This window comes from Schistocerca serialis, chromosome 6, assembly GCF_023864345.2.
Source record: "Schistocerca serialis cubense isolate TAMUIC-IGC-003099 chromosome 6, iqSchSeri2.2, whole genome shotgun sequence".
NCBI classification, from domain to species: domain Eukaryota; kingdom Metazoa; phylum Arthropoda; class Insecta; order Orthoptera; family Acrididae; genus Schistocerca; species Schistocerca serialis.
Window position 1 is genome coordinate 491,214,508 of NC_064643.1, and position 24,526 is coordinate 491,239,033.

Consider the following 24,526-nt stretch of genomic DNA (forward strand, 5'->3'; position numbering starts at 1 on the left):
CAGCAAATACAAAGTCTGGTGGAAGCAATCGCCAAACAAGCGGCTAATCCTCCAACACAAAAGGAACAAGCACAGGCAGCACCACCTTTCCGTGCTTTTGATGCATCAAGAGAAGAATGGCGAGAATATTTCGCGCAGTTGCAGGCGCACATGACAGTCTACAAAATCACAGGTATTCTCAATATTTAATTTCCACTGCAGGCGTGGAAGTCTATCGACTACTTTGTAAGTTGTTCCCGGAATCCAAGCCAGAAGCTTTAGACTATGACGTTGTTGTTAACAAGCTTGCTGAGTATTTCGAGTCGCGAGTTCATGTGGCAGCAGCCAGATTCAAGTTCTTCAGATTAAAGAAACTGCCACATCAATCTAATAAACAGTGGTTAACAGATTTATGGGGCCTCACCCGTCAGTGCCGATTTAATTGTGTGTGTGTGGAGCTTCCTACAGTGATGTCATGTTACGAGACGCTATTACTCAAAACATTGCAGATTCTCGTATTCGTGCTGCTATCTTAAAGTTGCCTGACCCGTCATTGGAGACTGAGATGAACATCATTGAAGCCCAAGATACTTTTGACTATGCTGAGTGTGAGTTAGATCAGCCATGTATTTCTCAAATTGCCTGTGCTAAGCAAGTTATGTCACGCCCGCGGCCCCACCGGCAGAGTCAGACTGTAAACACTAGCCGGCCGCGTCATGTTAAACACATTCGTCAGCCGCGTGTGCAAAGTGATAGAGTTAAGTCTTGCCCTAAGTGTGTTCTTGCTCATCCACGTGAACGTTGCCCGTTAAGAAACGCGGTTTGTCACTTTTGTCAAAGGAAAGGACACATCCAGACTGCTTGTTTGCGTAAACGCAAGAACAATTCTAGTGCTGCCCAGCCCATGGATATTCATGTTCTTCAAAGCCAGCCCGCCCAGAAGGTCGCATTTAAAGACTCTTCCACGGTTCGTGTGGGTAATAAACTTGTTCGCAATAAGCCACCCACCCAGCCCTCTGCTATGCAACCCAAGCGTAATTCAAACGCTGTAAAACGTAATGTACAGACTGCCAGTGAAGCGGGAGTTGTTGTAAGTTGTCGTAAGCAGCGAACACGCGCTAAACGCGCTGATTTTGTGTCTTCCGCCTCCACTGCACCGATCCAGAGACAGTGTAATAAACTATTTGTGAAGCTACGCATCCAGGATAAGACCTTCAATTTTCAATTAGACACTGGTGCGTCTGTGACTCTCATAAATAGTGCTACGTATGCGGCTATCGGCCGCCCTAAACTTTCAGCGGCAAAACATTCTTTGGCTACTTATAGTGGAGAACAAATTCCTGTGTTAGGTGTATGTAGCGTGCCAGCCACATTCCGTGGCAATACAAAAACAGTTTCATTCACAGTGCTCCGCGCTACAGACAGTGTAAACATTTTCGGGTTAGACTGTTTTGACTTGTTTGGCCTGTCTATCCAAGACAATGTGTTGCAAATTAATTCTGTTGTTGTTCCGCAAGACAGCATAACCGATTTGTGTAAACGATGCAGTGACATATTTAAAGACGAACTAGGTTGTGCTGCGAACTTTGCCGCTCATATTACGTTAAAAGATAATGCTCAGCCTCGATTTTGTCGTGCTCGTCCAGTGCCTCACGCCCTCCGGGCACCTGTAGAAGATGAACTTCGTCGTTGGCAAAACAACGGTGTTATTCAACCCGTTTCAGCGAGCCAGTGGGCTTCTCCCTTAGTTATTATAAAGAAACCGTCTGGCAAGTTACGTTTGTGTGCTGATTTTAAGTCGACAGTTAATCCTCAGACTGTCATTGATTCTTTTCCTTTGCCTAGACCGGACGAGCTGATGGATAAGTTAGGGGAAGCTCGTTTCTTTTCCAAAATTGATCTCCGTGAAGCATATTTGCAATTGCCCCTCGTCGAGCAATCACAACAGTATTTTGTCATAAACACGTCGTTGGGGTTGTTCCGTTTTCTGCGTTTGGCTTTTGGTTGAGCGTCAGCTCCAGCTGTTTTTCAGCGTTTTTTGTCACAACTTCTGGCTAATGTGCCATCGTGTTGCAACTATTTAGACGATATTGTTGTGTCCGGTCGGACGCCTGCTGAACATTTCCGTAATTTGGAGTGTTTGTTTAAAGTGTTGTCTCAGGCAGGCCTACGTTGCAACATCGATAAATGTTCATTTTTCCTTACGGAGATGGAGTATCTGGGACATGTTATTAATGCTCAAGGCATTCATCCCTCCCAGTCACATTTAGCAGCTATTCGTGATTTGCCCGCCCCTCGCAATCTGCAGGAATTGCAAGCAGTTCTTGGCAAATTGACATATTATATTAGGTTTATACCTAATGCATCACAGATTGCTGCACCGTTGCATCGTCTCCGCCGTAAGAATGTTCCGTTTGTGTGGTCAGCTGATTGCCAATCAGCCTTTCAGCAGCATAAAGAGGCTTTATTGAATGATCGTTGTCTGGTCCATTACGACCGTAACAAGCCTCTGGTGTTAGCTTGTGATGCCTCTTCTTTCGGCCTCGGTGCTGTGTTGTCTCACCGAGTCGGTAACACCGAACGTCCTATTGCGTTCGCATCTAAATTGCTAAACAAAGCTCAGAGTAATTATAACCAATTGGACAAGGAAGCGTTGGCTATTGTGTTCGGTGTCACACAATTCCATCACTACCTCTATGGTAGACCATTCTATTTAGTAACAGATCACAAGCCCCTGACGTCACTGTTTCATCCGTCTAAACCAGTTCCTCAGCGGACAGCTCAGAGACTACAACGTTGGGCTCTTTTGTTATCACAATACCAGTATGAGATACTGTGTCGCCCTACAGCTCAGCATGCAAACGCTGATGCGCTTTCTAGATTGCCGGTTGCTGCGGATGATGTCTTCGATTCCTCTGACGACTCTTGCCATCAGATTGACGCCGATGAGCATCAATCCCTCCGGGATTTTCCGATTGATTATTGTCAGGTGGCACGTGAGACAGCTACGGATCCTCATCTGAGTTTACTATTACGTTTTGTTCAACGTGGTTGGCCGTCCAAGGCAAAGGACATATCGGATCCTGTGGTTCGTCGCTATTATCCGCAACGTCATCTGTTGTCTGTTTCGCACGGAGTTTTACTGTTACGCACCGAGAATGACCAGCTTCGTGTAGTGGTTCCCCAAGTGCTCCAATCCAAGGTCCTCGACTTGTTGCATCAAGGTCATTGGGGAGTGGTCCGCACCAAGCAGCTTGCCCGCCATCATTGTACATGGATCGGCATTGATAAGCCGATTACGCAGATGTCTACAGATTGTTCGACGTGTGCCGAACACCAAGCTGCCCCGCTTCAACGCTATTTTGAGTGGGCACGCCCTGCCGGTCCCTGGCAGCGGGTACATATTGATTTCGCTGGTCCATATTGGCATTCTCGTTGGCTCATCGTGATAGATGCATTTAGTAATTTTCCGTTTGATGTGCCCATGCAGTCTACAACGTCTGCACAAACTATACAGGCGTTGACTTCAATTTTTTGTATTGAGGGTCTTCCAGAAGTTTTAGTGTCTGACAATGGTCCACAATTTACCTCTGCTGAATTTGAAAGTTTTTGTTCTGCCAATGGCATTCGCCATGTTCTTACTCCGCCGTTCCACCCTCAATCGAATGGTGCAGCGGAACGTTTTGTACGCACATTCAAGGATCATATGGACCGCCTTCGTGCTACGCACTCTCGTCAGCAGGCCCTCATCACGTTCCTGTCGTCGTACCGGACCACGCCACGCGATGGCCCTTCGCCTGCGGAGCTTCTCCAAGGCCGTTGTCATCGCACCCTACTACGGTTGTTGCACCCCCCGGATCGACCCGCCGCTTCCGAGCATCGCACGCGTTTTCAGCGCAACGACGCCATTTTTTTCAGAGTTTATCACGGTCGCTGTCGTTGGGAACGTGGTACCGTGATAAGTGTCCAGGGTCGCGGTTTTTATACTGTTCAAGGTGCTTCTGGGGTGCACAGGAGGCATCAGAACCAGTTGTGCCGCGCTGGCCGCCCGGATTCTGCCGCTCGTTCTTTGTCCACAGATTTGGTCCGCGGCGGGTTCCAGCCGCGCCTTCCGACTTTGCTGCCGCCCCCAGGGCAGCAGCAGCAGCCGTCGCCGCTACCACGCCGACAGCCCGTCCCGTTGATGCCTCCCGCGCAGCTTCATCCGGGAGCGCCCCAGGTGGTCGCTCCGGTGCCTGCGGTCCCTCTTCAGTCGCCACCGCCTTCGGAGCTGATGGACGTCGACCCCTCAGCCGGGCCACCTTCCCAAGCGGTGACTGTGCAGCCTGTCCTGCAGCCGCCTACCTTGGGCTCCCCCAAGGAGTCTGACACCGCAGCGCCTTGTCCGGCGCCCACTCAGCAGCCGTCGACGCAGCGTCAGGAGACGCTGCCTCTCTTCGTGGGTCCCGACGCCCCGTCGCGTCCAGTACCAGAAGCTGCGCCCGTGGTCACAGGCGTGCACCCTGACCTCGGTTTTCAGTCGGTGTTTCCCGAGGCCCCGCGCAGCCAATGCTGGGGTGCGGACCGGGGACTGCCACCGACAACAGTCTCCGCCCCGGTCTCTTCTGCTACGCCTGCGGCCAGACCCCTCCCCCGCCGTCGACGCTCGCCACGTCATTATTCAACGATGGTGCGGCGATTTGGGGGGGAGGAGTGTTATATCCTAGCCAGTAATGCCACCCGAGCCCGCTGCCAAAAGGTTGGCAGCATCAAAGTCCGGACGCCGTCCGCATAAGCAGTGCCAGTGAGACAGGAAATCGCCGCAAGTCTGCGCGCGCCACCGCTGGCTTCTGGCTTCTTAAGCGCTGGAGTCGCGAGCGCTAGGACAGTTCTGTATTCGCCGCTCAGTTGTATACTCGCCACCGAATTGTGTACTTGCTAGTCAGTTGTGTGTTCATCGCAGCAGAGTTGTTGTTTGTCGTCAGCCGACGCTGACCTAGCCGCTCCGACTCGAACTAGACAGATCTCTGTAGACACATTCACTACTGTGTTTCTGTATCTTCGTTAATAAAGGTAAGTACCGACTTTTATTTAATCAGAGTGTTTGGGTTTTCATCTTTCTGTTCTGTTCCAGCGGACCGGTCGGCCCGCTATTAAAAGTGTGGCGGTGACTTCGTAAGCCGTTTCTACAGCGAATTGCTTGTCGCTACGAACACCGCCACAAAACAACTAACACTTAATTTTTCATGTGATAGACTTGAGATTGTTTTAGAGATTGACAGATACACAAGGACAGTATAAACTACAATAATAGAGCCATCACAAAAACCAGATGTTATACAGAGACTGTACAGTATTGGACAGTACAGTATACAGGGTGTATACGTGGACGAGGAAAAAAAATTACCGGATTTTTCCCGGATTTCCCGGTTAAAAATACACTTCCTCCCGGATGAAAATACACTTTTTCCATGTTAAGTAACAGTATATTTTTCCTCGGAACTGTAAAACTTATCAATCCTTTCAATGCTTGTGGTTTTATATACCTGTGTAGAATTTCCCGGCGCTTTAGAAAACGAAAGTCAGGAGAAAAAACACATTTTGGAAAGATATCTGATGTGGAGCAACATGTACACTGCATATTTTCGTATTACGAAAGTATAAATTCGAATTCCACCAAACACCGCATGTTACTTTCCGAAGGATTGAAATCAAGATTGCGATGCACTTTTGTAAGCCAGTCAACAGAGCATAGGTCACGTGATGTAGTCAGCCAATAGCAACATCACTGTTCAGTAGCGTGAACACACAAATAGGAAAAGGTAATGGTTTAAATTAATGTACATAGTGTTGCTACAAGAAAAGAAAAGCTTTCACGTATAATATTGGCCTCCGAGATTAATAAGCTGCAAGAGAAGCTAAGCTTTCACACATAATGTTGGTCTTTTTTGCGTACACAAATGTGCCAGTAAAATTTTTAACAACGACATAAATGTCTGAACTTCTGCTCTCGAAAATATTCTAAATTGTCGTCCTCAAAGATTTGAATTTTGAATGAGACAAACACTCCGATTTAAGAAATTCATCGGACATTTGCGCACAGAGTTCATCTTGTGTAAAAGGAAATTTAATTTACTTGAAAGCAACGCTTTTCGAACAACCATTCGGAATATTTTCCCGCGACCTGTTAGAAATAGATTAGTTTCAGCAGTTGTGCCCAATGACGGGCATCGCTGCACTTGCACAGCTACGATGACATAGGAAGCCCGTACGTGCGTACGTGTAAGATCTTACACTATGTCATAAAAGAAGCAAGACATTAGAGGATACTCCAACAGCATGGGATTTTTGTGAACCAGACTAAAATGCAGAATTCAGCTTAAAGTGCACATTTGTATGTCCAGATTCAGATGTACATTTTCTTAGAGTACCAGTACCGCACTATCTCATGTCTAGTTCTTTATTATGGCATACCACACGTGCTAGAAGATGAAACGTGAACTTAAAATGTAGTGAACAGTTGAAACTAGTCAATAGTGTGGAACTAAACACTTCGTTTCAAATAAATTGACTGTCTCAGCAGAAAAGATGAATAAAAGTCAAATTTCTTTAACAAACCAACAAAAATAACTCCATTGTTCTGCAAGGCAATTAACGCTTGACTGTCAGAAAGGTGGAAACAAAATAAAATCTGAAGCTAATAACATATTTTAGCCTTCCATAATTATGTGAATGTATTTTAATTCACTTGATAGCTCCCAGCCACAGAAATCCGTTTTGCTTTCATTTGACATGAGAGCAATAAACGAAGAAGAAACAGCAAAATCACTTAACGTAAACACGGGTCACGTGGAGACTACCACCTCCAAACAACAACTCAGACTGCTCTGTGCATCAGGTCATAAAACATATATGATCAAGGGAACATAAGACATTTTATTTCGTCTTAAGTGTGCCGAAGTACAGTGCCACGCCTCTTCACACAGCATTCTTCCATCGCACGTCTCTGTATTTCGCTCTGTGAAATTCAAACATGTAATATTTTGTAATGGGTACCATCAAACTATATTCAGGCCAGTGGAAATTAAAATGTCCTGTGGTGCCTCTCCTGCTCCCAGTCGGCCGGTTTGACATCCTGCCCCTCTTAAAAAAATCTCGCAATTAATAGTGGCTCTGAGCACTGTGGGACTTAACATCTGTGGTCATCAGTCTCCTAGAACTTAGAACTACTTAAACCTAACTAACCTAAGGACATCACACACATCCATGCCCGAGGCAGGATTAGAACCTGCGACCGTAGCAGTCGCGCGGTTCCGGACTGAGCGCCTAGAACCGCTAGACCACCGCGGCCTGGCAATTAATAGTGGATGGGATTACTCGTAACCAGGAGACCAAGCATTCTTCAGGAAATTTGCAGTCTTTACTGCCTATTAGCTAATAACTTGCTGTTTCGAGTGACATAAAACTAAATATAGGAAATATAAAATGAATAAAAACAAGAGACAAGCAAGACAGTACACAATTCCTCAATCCTTAAGTCCTAGCATTTTTTTCTCTCTAATCTTGCCACGGCTTTATATGGCGTACTTTCCTTTCTGGGAAAGAATATATTACCTCATCAAAGTTTGTCAATGTTTTGCTGCATGAAAAACGAAATGTCGTTGTCTAGTACCACAAAAGCTTTTAGTACAAATAGTACCCAAGACTGGTGTGGTTTCTCGATCTAACTACTTGTATTTTGCCACTGTGTGCTAGATAAAACGAAATAGGCCTGCCTAATATTGCAGCAATTGTTACGCACACCAAATAAACGAGACTGTTTTGGCACAAATGGTCATTTTTATAACATGACAGAATATAATTCACGAAGAACCAATATCAAATGCCTATTAGGCCTACTACAAGCAAAAAGTTTTATGTTACGAAACGCTGATCATTTGCAAACCCAACCACACAAACAGCATTTGTCATTCACCCTTTTGGCTTTATTTGCTCAGCTCGTATAGACCCCGTCCCCTTTTGTCTACAGGAAAGTTTATTTCTAGATGCGACGGATGCTGGGCGCTTTGTGAAACAAGGTTTTTTCCTCAATAATATGAATTTGGTGCCCCCCCCCTCACTGAAACTGCCACCAGGGGCATATACCCTGGTTTACCCCCACCCCATAGTTCCGGGCCTGTTGCGCATACGTGAATATGCCAGCTTAGGCGCATCAGCAACATTTTACCGGGTAGCATCTGGCTGCTTGCTGCAAAATGTTCAAATGTGTGTGAAATCTTATTGGACTTAACTGCTAAGGTCATCAGTCCCTAAGCTTACACACTACTTAACCTAAATTCTCCGAAGGACAAACACACACACCCATGCCCGAGGGAGGACTCGAACCTCCACCGGGACCAGCCGCTCAGTCCATGACTGCAGCGCCCTAGAGCGCTCGGCTAATCCCGCGCGGCTGCTTGCTGCAATTGCTTGTACTGCAAACTGCCACACTTCTGTAGTCAGAAGCGGGAGAAGGTACTACTCATACGCGACTCAACTGCACATGTGCATAAGCTTGCTCGCAACCGCTCAAACGAATCTATTGTAAACAGTTGTGGCGTTACGTTCATCGGAGGCAATTTGTTGTTATGAAATACTGCATAGTCTTTCTAAAGGCTTTGACACATTTTGCTGTGTTTTGTTCTTGTATATGGTGCATTTCCTTTGCAACTTAAGTTTTATTTTCTTTTTTTTTTTTCATTTTTTTTTTCTCTCGTTTGTGTTTTATTACCGCAATATTATTCTGCAGTAGCGAGATACAGTAATATTCTTTGTTAGAGTATTGGTTCTTAGTAATCAAAGTTACAAAAATGTAACTAAAAACTAAAACAATGAAAAATTCCCGAGTTTTTCCTGGTTTTCTCCCAGATGAAAAAATTCCGGGGTTTTTCCCAGATCTCCCGGGTCATATACACCCTGAGTATAACGTATGAGGCTTACTATTATGGCAGTGGTGATAGCCATAGTGAAGGTTGGTAGTAGGTGTTGCACTCATTTGTTTTCCTGAAATTACACGACTTCTGCCGAACTAGGGCACAACTGGACAAGAATTGTTGCATGTCACTCGAGAATCCCGAAATACATCACATCCCATACTGTATAGGCTATAGTAGCATATTACTGTATTTCTAATTATTTTGAGAACTGGTAACATGATTGGAAGGAAAAGGGAAAGTATTACTATCACTGAAAACTTATGAATTTTGAGAGTTGTGGAGGAAAACAGTAATCGAAAGCAAGTGGATATTGCCAAGGAATTAGGAATTTCTGTGTCTACTTTAAATTCTGTAGTAGCAAATGCAAAGGAAATTGGAGATCATGCATGCATGTTCAGAATTTCTACTAGTAAGCGGACATGCATTCAGGGCAGGAAATATGAAGACGTGGAAGACTGATTGTTGCAGTGGTTCAGGCAACAGAGTAGAAGGCATTCCAATTAGCGGCCCAATGCTTTGTGAAAAAGCAAATGAATTTGCAATTTGACTCTGTGTGGAAAATTTCAGTGCTTTATCAGGATGGCTGCACAAATTTAAGGTAAGACATGAGCATCAGCTATCAGAATGTATGTGGCTAAAGCAAAAGTTTAGATCCCGAGAAAGTGCGAGTTTGGAAGGAAACCCATTTGAAAGAACTGACATCCCAATATGCTCCTAAAACCATTTTCACTGCAGAGGAGATAGCCTTGTTTTACAACGTAATACCAGACCACACAATGGCATTCAAAGGCAAGAACTGCCATGGAGGAAAACAAAGTAAACAACCTGTAACAGTGCTGTTATATGCTAACAGTGATGAGAGTGAGAAGCTCCCCCCATGTACAACTGGGAAATTTGTTATGCCCCATTGTTTTAAGAACACTGTCACATTTCCCACAAAATACACTAGTAACAAGAAATCGTGGATTACGACAAAAGTTTTCGAAAGCTGGCTTCAAAGTGTCGATGCGAAAATGGGTGCAGCAGGCCGGAAGATTTTATTGTTTGTAGACAGGTGTGCACACATCCTTCCCTTACTTCTTATTTGAGAAATGTGACCATGGAATTTGTTCCAGCGAATTGCACAAGTGAGCTCCAGCCACTTGACCTTGGAGTAATACATAATTTCAAGTTGCATTGTTGCAAAATGCTCGTGCAGCATGCCATCAGGTGTGTAAACATTGAAAAAAAAGGAAGAAATGTAAACAAACATTTTACACATAAGATTTTTACTTGCCATTTATTTTACGTTGTGCTACAGGAGCCAAACAACACTCCAAGAAGTTTCTTCTGAGAGGCAATGCACTACATCGCAGCTTCATGTCACAGAATTTCAGACGATACCATTCGAAACTGTTTGTTGAAAAGCTGGATTTGGAAATGAAGTCCACGATCATGGCGGAAATGATCATACTGATGATATTTCACCTAATGATGAAGAATGGAATCGACTTTGAGAGCAGGAATCATTTGAGGATTACATGAACGTCGATGAAAACCTCGTCACTACATAACCCATGACTATCGCTGAGATAGTTCAATGTGCATTGTGGGACTTGAACAAGGAAGAAACTGACGACGAGAATAATACAGAAGAGCCTCAACATTTCTCCATGACGTTTAACGATGCAGTAAATGTGTTAGAAATAACTGAACAATTTGCGACACGGCACAATGTTTCTGACGAAATGATGACAAGAGTTATCCTGTTTTGAGGGTACAGTGTAAGCTATTGCCACATCAAAGAAACAAACAAGCAAAAATTATGGACTTTTTTATGAAATGAAGTTTACTTGTGTGTAGAGGTTTACATTTTTCTTTATATATCTGCTAAGTATGGAACCTAGTAAGCCTATATAACGTTTTGTAGAATGTAGCTTTTTATTTACTGGATTTTTCATTTGTGTTTACCAATTAATTTGATAGTATGGTGCTATATTTCATATATACATTTCTCACACTTATACTTTTTTTTCGTGTAGTCTGTTGAAAAACATATAAATGAAGTTTTACTGTATTATCTGCATACAAACACACTTGTTTTTTGCAAAGCCCGATCACACACTACTACTATTTACAAAGATGCACTGTGATTTCTACATAATTGTGCATAGTGATTTCTCTTAGTCAAGCAGTAATCCATTTGTAGAGAACATAAGCTTTTGTTAAAATTTTCATTTCCTATTTCTTGTGTTGGCAGACTTCATTGTAACATGGGAATTCATTTATGCAGAGTAAGAATGAGACTGGATCCAAAAACCTGTCAATCCTGTGACTCATTGGTAATGTTTGATTTTTCAGTTACAAGATGGTTTCTTAAGAACTTGATATACTTCCTAACGTGCTGTTCTGTTTCCTACTGCTAAAATACGATGTAAACCAATTACAAACTGTTCCTTCAACATAAAAAAGCACTTTCTCAATACTATATGCACACAGACAACAGAAAATTTCAGTTGAATATTTTGTAATGTAATTTGTGAAATTATAAAACTTCCTGGCAGACTAAAACTGTGTGCCGGGCCGAGACTCAAACTCGGGATCTTTGCCTTTCGCGGGCAAGTGCTCTACCAACTGAGCTACCCCAGCACGACTCACGCCCCGTCCTCACAGCTTTACTTCTGCCAGTACCTCGTCTCCTACCTTCCACACTTTACAGAAGCTCTCCTGCAGGAGAAACATCCCCCAGGCTGTCTCCGCAATACACTTTCTTTCAGGAGTGCTAGTTCTCCATGTTCACAGGAGAGCTTCTGTAAAGTTTGGAAGGTAGGAGACGAGGTACTGGCAGAAGTAAAGCTGTGAGGACGGGGCGTGAGTCGTGCTTGGGTAGCTCAGTTCGTAGACAACTTGCTCGCGAAAGGCAAAGTCCCGAGTTTGAGTCTCGGCCCGGCACACAGTTTTAATCTGCCAGGAAGTTTCATATCAGTGCACACTCCGCTGCAGAGTGAAAATCTCATTCTGTGAAATTATAGTACGTAACCCAAAATATGAGCTAGAATATGTGAGAAACCTATTTGTATGCAGTGACATGTAATGAAATGTACGTAACTAGATCATTTAATACAATCAACTGATTTTGTAAAGCTAGTAAAGAATAAGACAATAACAGGTTAGGTATAGGTCCAAAGAACAGTGAGAGGAAGAAAGAAATGAGTGTTGTAATAACGAATAACTATGACAAGATGCATGAAGACCCCAGAAGTGATCTACATAAATTCATAGAACAAAATATTTGCTATGTTTGTCCCAACAGTGTGTAACAGTACTATGTGGCCTGTAGAATGAACTTGATGTCTCATATATGTAGAACATTATTGAGGTCAAACTATTTCTTCCTGAACAGTTCGTACAGGTTTGAAGTAGATGCTGTTCTTGAAATAAAGTAGACTGTTGTAGATGAACCCAATCATTTGTGTTTTAATCCAGGGACTTTGAGAATCATTCAAGGAAGGGTAAGTGCACCTGAATGTTCTCCATGTCAGTCACAATTCATCTGCATTGTTTGAGAACAGTAATTTAGGAACGCACAGCAAGTAACATTATGGCTTTCATTAAGATGACGAAAAACGGCAAAACATATAAATCAGTAAATAGATTGAAACTATCTATTCAGATACTCAAGTGACCATAATGGCATCCAAACTGTGGATGACAGAAGGCTGAGATACAGAACACCTTTTTTCAAAACTGTTCCACTGACAAATATTGCACTGTAGTTCCTCCTCTAAACCATGAAATGAACAACAAAATGATAGATATCAAAATAAATGACCATGGGGTAGAAAAGAAACTGAAATCACTAACCAGAGGAAAGGCTACTAGGCCTGATGGGATACCTACATGAAACTACATGGAGTATGCACAAGAACTTGTTTCTCTTCTAGCAGATGTGTACCTTAGGTTGCTGGAAGAGTGAAGCATTCTTAGTGATTGTAAGAAAGTGCAGTTCATTCCCATTTTCAAGAAGGGTTGTCCAATAAACGCACAAAGCTTAGGTGCCTGTATCTCTGATAAGTCTGTTGTAGAGTTTTGGAATATGTTTTATGCTTGCGTATTATGACCTTTCTGGCCATCGAAAATCTGCTCTGCGGGAATCAACATGGGCTCTGGAAGTAACAATGGTGTGAAATACAGCTCACTGTTCATAAACGAGACCCAGAATGCTAAAGACTCTGACTTTTGGAAGGCTTTCAATATAGTTAAGCACTGCCATCTAATGAACAAAATCAGCCTAGCTGTGTGATTGGGCTGAAAAGTTTCTGGCAAACAGAATACAGAATCTCATTCTCAATGGAGAAAAATCTTCAGATATAAATGTAACTTCACTGTGCCACAACAAGTGTTGTTGGTCATTTATTTTTCACAGTATTTGCAAATGATCTAGCAGATAATGTCAGATGTTCCATGAGGCTTTTTGTGCATGATGCTGTGGACACAGAAAAATCACAATGCTTGAAAATTGTACCAAAATGCAGGAAGATCTGCAGAGGATAGATGTTTGATGCAAGGATTGGCAGTTTACTCCAACATACACAAATGTAACATACTGTGCATTAATTGGCAGAACGACCCATTACTGTATGATCCAATGACTGCAAAACAATCGCAGAAGACTCACATATATAAAATATCTAGCTGCATGCATATGAACCAAAAGTGAAATGACCACATAAAACTAACTGCAGGAAAGGCTTATGCAATTGGATGAATCCTCCGGAATCTCAGTCCACTCTGCCTATCTCACAAAAGAAAAACGACGAAATTCAAGTTCATGTGTGGAGGCTTAGCAAATCATCCTTTCCAATGAACCATTCATGCAGAACATGAATGGACAGGTGGGGGGTGGGGGGGTGTGGGGTGTTGGTTGGAGTGACAGTAATATCCACACTCCATGCTACCCTGTGCCATACACTGTAAGGTGATTTGCACAGTAAAGATGTACAGGGGATAGGCAAAATAATGTGATCACCTGTGCTTACTTGGGACTGGTTTATTAATAAGGGGTTGGTCCCCCATTTGCCCATAATACAGCTACGATGCTTTTTGTAATACTGGTACATAATAATTGTATGGTCTCCAGTGGAATGTTATGCCACTCTTTGATCAGAACCTCTTCTAACTCTTGTATCAATGAGGGAGGTAGAAATCTGCTCCAGAGTCTGCACTCCAATACCACCCACAAGGGTTCAATAATGTTCAAGTCTGGAAATTGTACTGGCCAGGGAAGACGCTGCAGCTCAGTTGCATGCTTCTCATGCCATGATTGTACTGTCCTGGCTGTGTGAGTGGGTGCATTATCATCATGCAATGTGACTTCATTGTTTGGGAACAACATCTAAATCTTGGGATGCATCTGATCACCTAAAACGTTCACATAATTGTTGGCTTTAACACGACATTTGAAAGTAATGATGGGACCTGCAGAATACCATGATATGGCTGCCCACACCATCACACTACTATCTCCATGCTTAACTGTTTGAATCAAGCAATCAGGATTGTAGGCTTCTTTTGGTGTTCTACAGATGTAAACCTGGCCCGATGTTGGAAATAACGAAAATGTTGATTCATCGGACCATATGACGTGTTCCCACTGATCAACTGTCCACCATCACATTTTATGCTTCTCTATGTTTGTCAGTGTTGATAGATACGGGGTCTCTAAGATGGCTATTGTTCTCTGCAGTCACTTTAGCAGCTGTAGTTTGATGTTGTTTTGACACAATTCATGTTAGCATACGATGATCTCTGCCATTCAGTTTTGATTTGTGCCCACTATTACATTTACACGATGTCTTTCCATGTTTTGTATAGGCTGTCATGACTGTTGAAACAGTTGCTCTTGAAACATTCAGTAAGTTGGCTGTCTTAGTTATTGACGCTCCAGCTATTGAGCCCCCACGATCTGCCCTCTTTGGAACTCCGTTAGGTCTTTCATTGCACTTTGACCTCGGCCTCTGAATACAAATACGAAGTGTGAACTACTTGTAAACAACCTGAACTGACGCTTAGTCTGTACTGAACATGCACAGTCCAGTGCGACATGTGCCTTACCTGTGTTGTTGACCATCAAACACAACCATCCCATTACTACCATTGTTCACATTATTTTGCCTTTCCCACGCATATGTAGATCTCCAGAACAAGATAGATTTTCTCTAAGCTACACCATGGTCCATATGGAGGCTTACGCAAGTCTACAAGGAATTGTGAGAATGAAAACATGGTCCAAATAGACTGTGATCTTTTAATTATCCGTGCAATTGGCTAATTTTAGCCATGCGTCATTTTCAACCACCAGTCATACCTTCAAAAATGGCGACAGTGGTTTCTACGTCAATTGTCTATAAGCTCTCGCATATACTATTACTTTATAACCCAAGCTAGTTACGTATTTTAAGCTTCATGCTTCTTTTCATATTCTAATACAGGGTTGGTACATTTGGACTGGTATACATAGTATTTCCGTGCACAAGTGGCACAAAAACGGTACAACAGTGTGTGTGATTACGTCCATTAACAGACACAAACAAAAAGGTGCCATATCGTAGTACAGGCACAGCTGTTACGGTATGACCAAAGATGTTTAGAATCCTATCTGTGTGTGACCAACAACATTAAATAAGGTACGGGCACAATTATCACTGGCATATTATATTAGTTATTCTCACATGTAGTATCTTATTAAAAGTAGAGGATCAAAACTCACACACTGTATATCATGCCATACATAATATTAGAAGTTACAGTACAAAGTCAAAATTACAAAAGATGTCGGGCCTTTTAATGGGGTGGCCAGTCAATCTATAAAATAACAGTGATGTAGTAACAAATATGTCATGTGGTACATTAGAACCAGTAACAGATTTTTTTACTCACTCACTCACTCACTCGGTGCAATTCCACTTTGTCTTCTATAAGGTATTATGTAAAAGTGGAAAACCAAAGTTGGATTATACACCAAGCCAGTACAGTTGTCTCAGCAACATCAACAGTACAAATGTTGGAACCTACATGTGGTATGTGAAAGACAAGAGACCTACTTTTGATTGCCTGTATGGGCAATGTAAATTACTGTACAACTTAATGTGAAATGGAAGCAGAAGCTACAGTTTTGACGAAAGTAGCCTCATTTAGAGCTCATCCTTAGTAAGTCTTACAGCTCGAGGTCATTCATAGCCTGTACATCATGTATCATGTAAGATGTGCAAATGTAACATTCACTGCCATGTTAAAACCACTAAAAATATCCTGGACTTCCTCACTGTGCATACTAGTCACACTAAAAACTGAACTAGCCATTACAAGATTAACAACAGAATGAACAAAATATCTTAAACCTTCATGAACATTCATAAATAATACACTAAGATGAAGTTCCAATTGTCCAAATTATTGACAATGAAAAGACAAGTAGACTGAAACCAACTGATGGAACAAGTGGGGGTTCGGAAGGAATGACTCTCAGGGGTCGTTCCAAATCGACCAATACTTCCAAAATATATATAAGTACTACACAGTTCTATAAAATCTATAATATTGACAATCACCAGTGATCTAATTCCAGTTAGGACTGATCCAGTCGATTAAGATTATAATACTAATAGATGGAAAGTAAAGGCACCCAGAAGCTAAAATATTACATAAGTAATTCACCAAATGAATAACTGAGGAATAGTGGATGTTATTATTCCAGATAAAAATAGCACAAGTAAATTAAGGTTAATAATAGAAGTCCAGGTCTAGTGACATCAAAGTATTACACACTTCACAGTTCTTGAAGATCTGAAAATTAATAAATACTTTAGGAAGCCAGGATTATAGTTACAGGTGAAGGAACCCAATACATTTATCTGGAATTATGACATCCACTATTCCTCAGTTATTGATCTGGTTCATAGACTTTAAGGAACTATGTTTTCCATACATAATATTGTAACTTCTGTAAGCTATCTAAACTTAGCTGTATTACACTACTGGCCATTAAAATTGCTACACCACAAAGATGACGTGCTACAGACGCGAAATATAACCGACAGGAAGAAGATGCTGTGATATGCAAATGATTAGCATTTCAGAGCATTCACACAAGGCTGGCGCTGGTGGCGACACGTACAACGTGCTGACATGAGGAACGTTTCCAACCGATTTCTCATACACAAACAGCAGTTGACCGGCGTTGCCTGGTGAAACATTGTTGTGATGCCTCGCGTAAGGAGGAGAAATGCGTACCATCACGTTTCCGACTTTGATAAAGGTCGGATTGTAGCCTACCGCAATTGCGGTTTATCGTATCGCGACATTGCTGCTCACGTTGGTCGAAATACGATGACTGTTAGCAGAATATGGAATCACTGGGTTCAAGAGGGTAATACGGAATGGCGTGCTGGATACCAACGGCCTCGTATCACTAGCAGTCGAGATGACAGGCATCTTATCCGCATGGCTGTAACGGATCGTGCAGCCGCGTCTCGATCCCTGAGTCAACAGATGCGGACGTCTGCAAGACAACAACCATCTGCGCGAACAGTTCGACGACATTTGCAGCAGCATGGACTATCAGCTCGGAGACCATGGATGCGGTTACCCTTGATGCGGCATCACTGACAGGAGCGCCTGTGATGGTGTACTCAACAACGAACCTGGGTGCACAAATGTCAAAACGTCATTTTTTCGGATGAATCCAGGTTCTGTTTACAGCATCATGATGGTGCATCTGTGTTTGGCGACATCGCGGTGAAAGCACATTGGAAGCGTGTATTCGTCATCGCCATACTAGCGTATCACCCGGCGTGATGGTATGGGGTGCCATTGGTAACATGTCTCTGTCACCTCTTGTTCGCATTGGCGGCACTTTGAACAGTGGACGTTACATTTCAGATGTGTTACGACCCGTGGCTCTACACTTCTTTCGATCCCTGCAAAACCCTACATTTCGGCAAGATAACACATGACCGCATGTTGCAGGTCCTGTACGGGCCTTTCTGGATACAGAAAATGTTGGACTGCTGCCCTGGCCAGCACATTCTCCAGATCTCCCACCAACTGAAAACGTCTGGCCAATGGCGGCCGAGCAACTGGCTCGTCACAACACACCAGTCACTACTCTTGATGAACTGTGGTATTGTGTTGAAGCTGCATTGGCAGCTGTACCTGTACATGCCATCCAAGCTCTGTTTGACTCAATACCCAGGCATATCAAGGCCGTTATTACGGCCAGAGGTGGTTGTTCTGGGTACTGATTTCTCAGATCTATGCACCCAAATTGCGTGAAAATGTAATCACACGTCAGTTCTAGTATAATATATTTGCCCAACGAATACCCGTTTATCATCTGCAGTTCTTCTTGGTGTAGCAGTTTTAATGGCCAGTAGAGTATTTTACCTGGAGTTATGACACCGCTTTTCCTCAAGAATTTAGTAAATTACTTTTGTAATACTTCAGCTTCTAGATACCCTTACTTTTACATTTACTAATATTATAATCTGCTTCAGCTGGGTTAGTCCTAACTGGAATTAGATCACCATTAGCCATCAATATTATAGATTCAATAGAATGGTGTAATACTTATATAAGCCTTAGAAGTACTCTCCCATTCTGGAAAATCCCTTGGGGGTCATCCCCCTCCCCTCCTTCCACAAATTGGTTTCAGTCTACTTGTTTTGCATTGTCAATAATTTAGCCACTAAAACTTCAACTTAGTGTAATATGTATAAACGTTCATGTATGTTTAAAATATTTCATGTGAGCTGTTGTTAACTTACTAACAGAGATTTTAATTCTTAGTTTGACAAATACGCACCATGAGGAAGTCCAGCATACTTTTAACGGTTTTATTACACCTGTACATGTGACATGAAATACAATGCATGGGCTATGAATCAGCTAGCACAATGACTTACAAAGTATGAGCTCTAAATAAGGCTACTTTCCTCAAAACTGTATCTACTACTTCCATTTCACGTCAGGTTGTAAGTAATTTACATGGCCTATACAGAAAATCCAAAGTAGGTCTCCAGGTGTGAATATGGAGAGAAGACAATGAAACATTTAGTAACAACAAAGAAGACAAACACATTTTTGACATTCAAAATGTTAGGAGAGACACTAGGCACTACCAGTGACAGACAAATAAAAAAATAGCTACATGTAAAGTGTAAACAAATACATAAGCACAGAATGGGCGTTGGGTAAACACATGCTCTTAGGATTTGAAGATGACAACTGTACTGATAAACCCAATGACTGTCTTATAACAATACACTGTAGTTACTTATTGCAGACATCCGTGGAAACATATTAGGAATACATTCAATAAATTCACCTAAATGTTTTACTCCTAGAAGTTTTTTCTGCTCTGGAGTTACAGTCACAGATTCAGCACAAGCTGTGTTCCATATGTAGCTTACAGCATGATAGAGAGTATTCAGTCCCAGCACAACAGCCACAAATATTTCAATATAGTACACCAACGATGTGTAATGTGGACAAGTGTAGTACCTGCAACATGTAAGCAAATGTTACAAAAATAATTTTAATAATTATTTATTTATTTATGCATCCAGGATTATCTCTCAATGATGTAGGATTTGCCATCACAACATAATGAAAGTAAGTAACGTGCATGGCCTGACAGAGCACATTCAATCCTCCCAAGTACAAGATCAGTGTTTTAACAACTGCACTGCCTCAGTCGGTTGGTCGCTATTACACAAAGCTCTTTTGATGGCACAGAATAAATTATGTTTAAGAACTAAGTACAATAATACACAAATCGGAGAAAAAAATGGGTACTACCCCAAGCTTGTTTCTTAGCACTGTGTCTGAAACTTAGTCTATAAAGCAACAGTTAAAGGTCTCTATAAATCAGGAGTTTGAAGACTTTGTCTACATCATATTAATTATTATTTAGCTTCTTCTTCCTTCCTCCCCCTCCCCTTTCTCCTGTTATCTTCTTTTTCTGAAGCAGGTGATTTTATGTTAGTTTTGACACATTCATATCAGTCGCGCAAATAAAAATAGCGTACATCAGTCTCCACCCCCCCCCCCCCCTTCCTTCAAATTTGTTTTGAGAGTGGCTGCCTATGTCTTATTTCATAACCCTACATATTTATAACAGTTAACTACATCTAATCGAATATGTTGTTACTGTTTGTCATCTATGCACTATTTTCAAATTTTCACTGGCTTTAGTTGTAAAGTTGACAGTAATCAACTTTGACCTCTGTCTTTGTTTTAGTTCAAAAAAATGTGTGTGAAATCTTATGGGACTTAACTGCTAAGGTTATCAGTCCCTAAGCTTACACACTACTTAACCTAAATTATCCTAAGGACAAACACACACACCCATGCCCGATGGGGGACTCGAACCTCCACCGCGACCAGCCACACAGTCCATGACTGCAGCGTTTTAGACCTCTCGGCTAATCCAGCACGGCCTTTGTTTTAGTGTTGCAGTTTACTGTATGTTGTATATTTATTATGGACAGGTTGTACATACTTCTGGATTTCTTCTGTGTAACGTGTAAAATTACTTTCACTTTATATCTACATTAATACATGTAGAATTATTTAACATGTTAAACAGGAATATGTCTACACTTTAAAAATGGTCTTCCACAATTTTCGGAAACTGAAGTTTTATGTACTATGGCGAACTATTATCCACGACCATATAGAGAAGCCATCAAAATATATAAACACGGGGATCATTTCAACAGAAAAGAAGAAGCCATGAAACTCAGTGGTATATGGACTGTGGCACTACAGAACCGATGGGAAGTTTCTTCTTTGGCGTACTGTAATCAATAGTTAAAAATTTTTTGTATTTGACAAGGTTTATCTCTGCTATCACATGAAATCCAGGCCACGCCCACTTTCCACGATATTTAGGCTGCTCTTCTACGTCCAACTTGTCAGTCGCCAAGACTCAGCACAATCAGAAGCACCTCCGAAGATGTCCAACACAGTCTTGGATGAAACATCAGGGATTGAAGAGATCCACGGACCATGGCCATACAACCCGGAAAAATTCTCAGCAGCTGAAGCATCCGGTCGTGAAAGCCTCCACTGTATGATACCTATGGTTGCCTCAGCCATTGGCGGGTGTCAGCTTTGCCACTGGGGAACCTGGGAAGGGAGTGACTCAAGGGATGCCTTCCTGGCAAGAGGAGCTGAAGAACACTTATTCTTCTACCTCTGACAAGTGGAGACTGACGTCCCCGATGGTTGAGGGGGGGGGGGGGGGGGGGAGGGGGGTGTTGCTCCTGAAATAGGTTGTGCAGGGAGCAATAGGGAGGGAAGTGCCCCCCATCATCAAGGGGGCAGGTGGAGTCTCACTGCTCTGAGAGCCAACTGTATGTGGCGGAACGGAAGATGGTAGAACCGTTGCCATAGCAGCAGTGTAGGTTTACATCGTGTGCACAGGATGTAGCCTCTCATATTTTCTCTTAACCTCAGTGTAGGTCAGTCGGTCCAGGGTCTTGCATTCCATTATTTTTCTTTCTGGAGAATTCTGCAGTCTGGTGAGCATGGCGAATGGTGCTCTCCGCAGTTGGCATGGATGGGGGGTCGGGGCACAGGGAGTATTGGGATGTGAAGAATGTCCACAATCCTCACAGGTCACACTGGAAGTACAGTGGGAAGACATATGGCCGAACTTCCAGCACTTAAAGCACCGCATCAGAGGAGGGGTGTTTGGCTTTATGTCAAAGCAGGAGACCATCACCTTGACCTTCTCGGGTAGTGTGTCACCCTCGAAGGCAAAGATGAAGGCACCGGTGGCACAACTGTACTCCTCAAAGAGGAGAATACAGAGGCTGTGCAAAAAGCTGTGAACTTGGCTACTGATCAACTCAGCAACTGGGCAAAAATCAACAGATTAACTATCAACACCAAAAAGACTGCTTCCATGAACTTCCACACAACACAAAATGCAAATTCCTCTCAGCCATCTGTCACTATAAATAACCAATCAATAGATACCGACACTGTTTTCAAATTCCTAGGTCTGTGGGTTCAAGATAACCTGAAATGGAATACACATACAGGAAAGGTAAATGCCAGGATTTGTACTGGCTGTTATGCATTGAGTGTACTGAAAACATGTGCTAGCCTGAAAACATTAACCAGTGCATACTACGCTTACATACAAGCCCACCTAAAATATGGTGTAATATTTGGGGAAATGCTCCAACTGCTCTGAGCACATTCAGCAACAATCTTCCCACTAGTATTAAGTCCATCGAAGACAACATAAAATTTAGCAAAGCCGTGAAGTCATATTTGTTGTGTCACTGTTTTTACTCTGTAAATGAATTCTTAGAACAGTAATCTTGCTGTTTGTGTTAAATTGAAAACATTGAGCAATATAATACATTAGGATACAATAGGCTTACGTTAATATATGTTAACAATGTTAAATGATATTTTCCGACATCTGCAACACACTGTGTACCATCAGATCACATGGAATAAATAAATAAACCTGATTATCCCTCAGATCCCAGTAGTCGCGCCAGACGAAATAGACACCTTGAAGCTCTGAACTGGTGCGCGCAACTCATCGTCAGACTGCAAAGGAAAGTCCCTGTGAAATATGATACCCTGGACCATATTTAAGCTCTTATGGGGCATGATGGAAATAGAAACATCCCCCAGCTTGTCACAGGAAAGTAGTGCCCGTGACTGGGCAGAGGATGCTGTTTTGATCAAGACCGACTTTGACCGCATTTTGGACAAGCCCTCCACCTCCTCAAACTTGCCCTCCAAATGCTCCACAAAAAACTGAGGCTTCATCATAATGGAAGATTCCCCATCAGCTCTCTAACATACAAGGTACTGGAGCGAATAAGAGCCGCTGCCATCCTTAGCCTGACATTCCTGCCACAGAGTGGCCAGGCAGGGGAACGATTTGGTGTCGTACTTCTGTGCATTGAATTGAACCCGTGAATACTTAGAGACTGCTGGTATTTGACCACCAGCAAGAGATGACATACTACGCTTCATGGCGCGTCATCTGCTCTGATGCCACCCACTTCAACCAGGGGCCCTCCTCATGGGCACCACCCTGCAGCTGCAAAGGCCACCTAGCAGAATGGCCATTGCCAGGAGTCCTGATGCGCCAGGGTGACTGGCATCTACTCCTTGGCATACATGGGGAGTTAACGGCACAGGCATCAACGGAGCGGAGCAATCCCTGTGTGGTTGGGGCTACAACCAACAGGGTACATAGTGGCACCACCACAACGGACTGGGTATCATGCTGGATATCAGGCACAAACGAGCATTATTGACAGCGCAAAAAGTGATACAGCACAGGGGATGGAGGAAGATGCACCCTGGGTGGTGACCTCGCCAACAACTGGAGAATGAGCGGAAGTGCAGATTCACATTGACAAAGGATGCGAGAGGTTTCAGCACATGACGGACACTATGCACTGTGTAAGGTGACCTTCCCCAATTGGCTTGCTCTTTAGGAAAATTTTGAAAAATGGAGGTCAAATCCTACAGGGGACAGTTACGTGAGGCTCCTTTTAGTTGCCTCTTATGACAGGCAGGAATACCTCGGGTCTATTCTAACCCCTGGACCTGCAGGGGGGTACAAAATTTCTGTACATGCAGATACAAATCAAAGACTTGACAATCCACACTAGGGAGTGCAGGTGCGGTGCACACATCATTTCACTTAGACGTGCACAATTCACATAAGGTCAAAAAGTGCAGGTTGACCCTACAGACAGTGGACATTGGCTTTCACTTAATTTGTAATATTGATGTGGCATCTGACATATGGGGACAAACAAAAATAGAACAGAACATTGGCAACATCTATTTTACTCCTATTTTTTGGACTGCAGATTGTGATGAGGATGAGCTGCAGCATAGCCCAAGGTCTACCAAGATCTAAGTTGACTTGAAAGACGACAATTTGCTTGAAAGTTGGAGAAACCAATGACTGTGATATCATAACAAGTCTAATTCACTTTATATTGCATGCTTTTTGTGTGTTTGGATTTTGAAAGATACCAGCCATTACAACTTTTCCTTGAAGGGAAAATACAAGGGAATTCACAGCTGAACAACATTTGAAAATGGTACAATCGGACATCAGAAGATTCCTTCCAGGCTGTAACATCACATGTAGAGCTGGCAACGCGGACTGCCATCAGGAGATAGTGTCTTAAGGACGTCCAAAATGGGCATCAGTGATCATGACACAGTTGCAGCAACAATAATTACCAAAGAAAACTAAAATATGTAAGTAGATTTATATGTTCAGTAGACTAGATAAAGAGGCAGTATTGTGATATATCAAGGTGAAACTTTAAACATTTAAGGCCCAGCTTAGGGCAGAAGCACGCAGAGAAACTGTGAGTGAATTCTTGAGGTATAGTTGACTGAGTAATCGATACACACAGTATGTAGCTAGATGCTTATTGAAAAAAACATCTATCACAAAACAGAAAGAAATCTGATCACTGATGCAAAAGTTAGTGTCCAGACACTTACTGATGATAAAGGAACTGAATTCGAGTAGCAAAGCAAAAGTAGAA

The 24,526-nt window shown here is 42.6% G+C and overlaps 1 protein-coding gene across 1 annotated transcript in view; it reads right to left on the minus strand.

Moving 5' to 3' along the window:
• Positions 1-24,526, minus strand: part of LOC126484265 (transmembrane protein 209) — a 153,355-nt gene that overhangs the window by 126,065 nt on the left and 2,764 nt on the right. Inside the window, exon 3 of the mRNA XM_050107687.1 lies at positions 19,297-19,472. Coding sequence (XP_049963644.1) covers positions 19,297-19,472 — 176 coding nt within the window. The remainder of the gene's footprint in view (positions 1-19,296; positions 19,473-24,526) is intronic.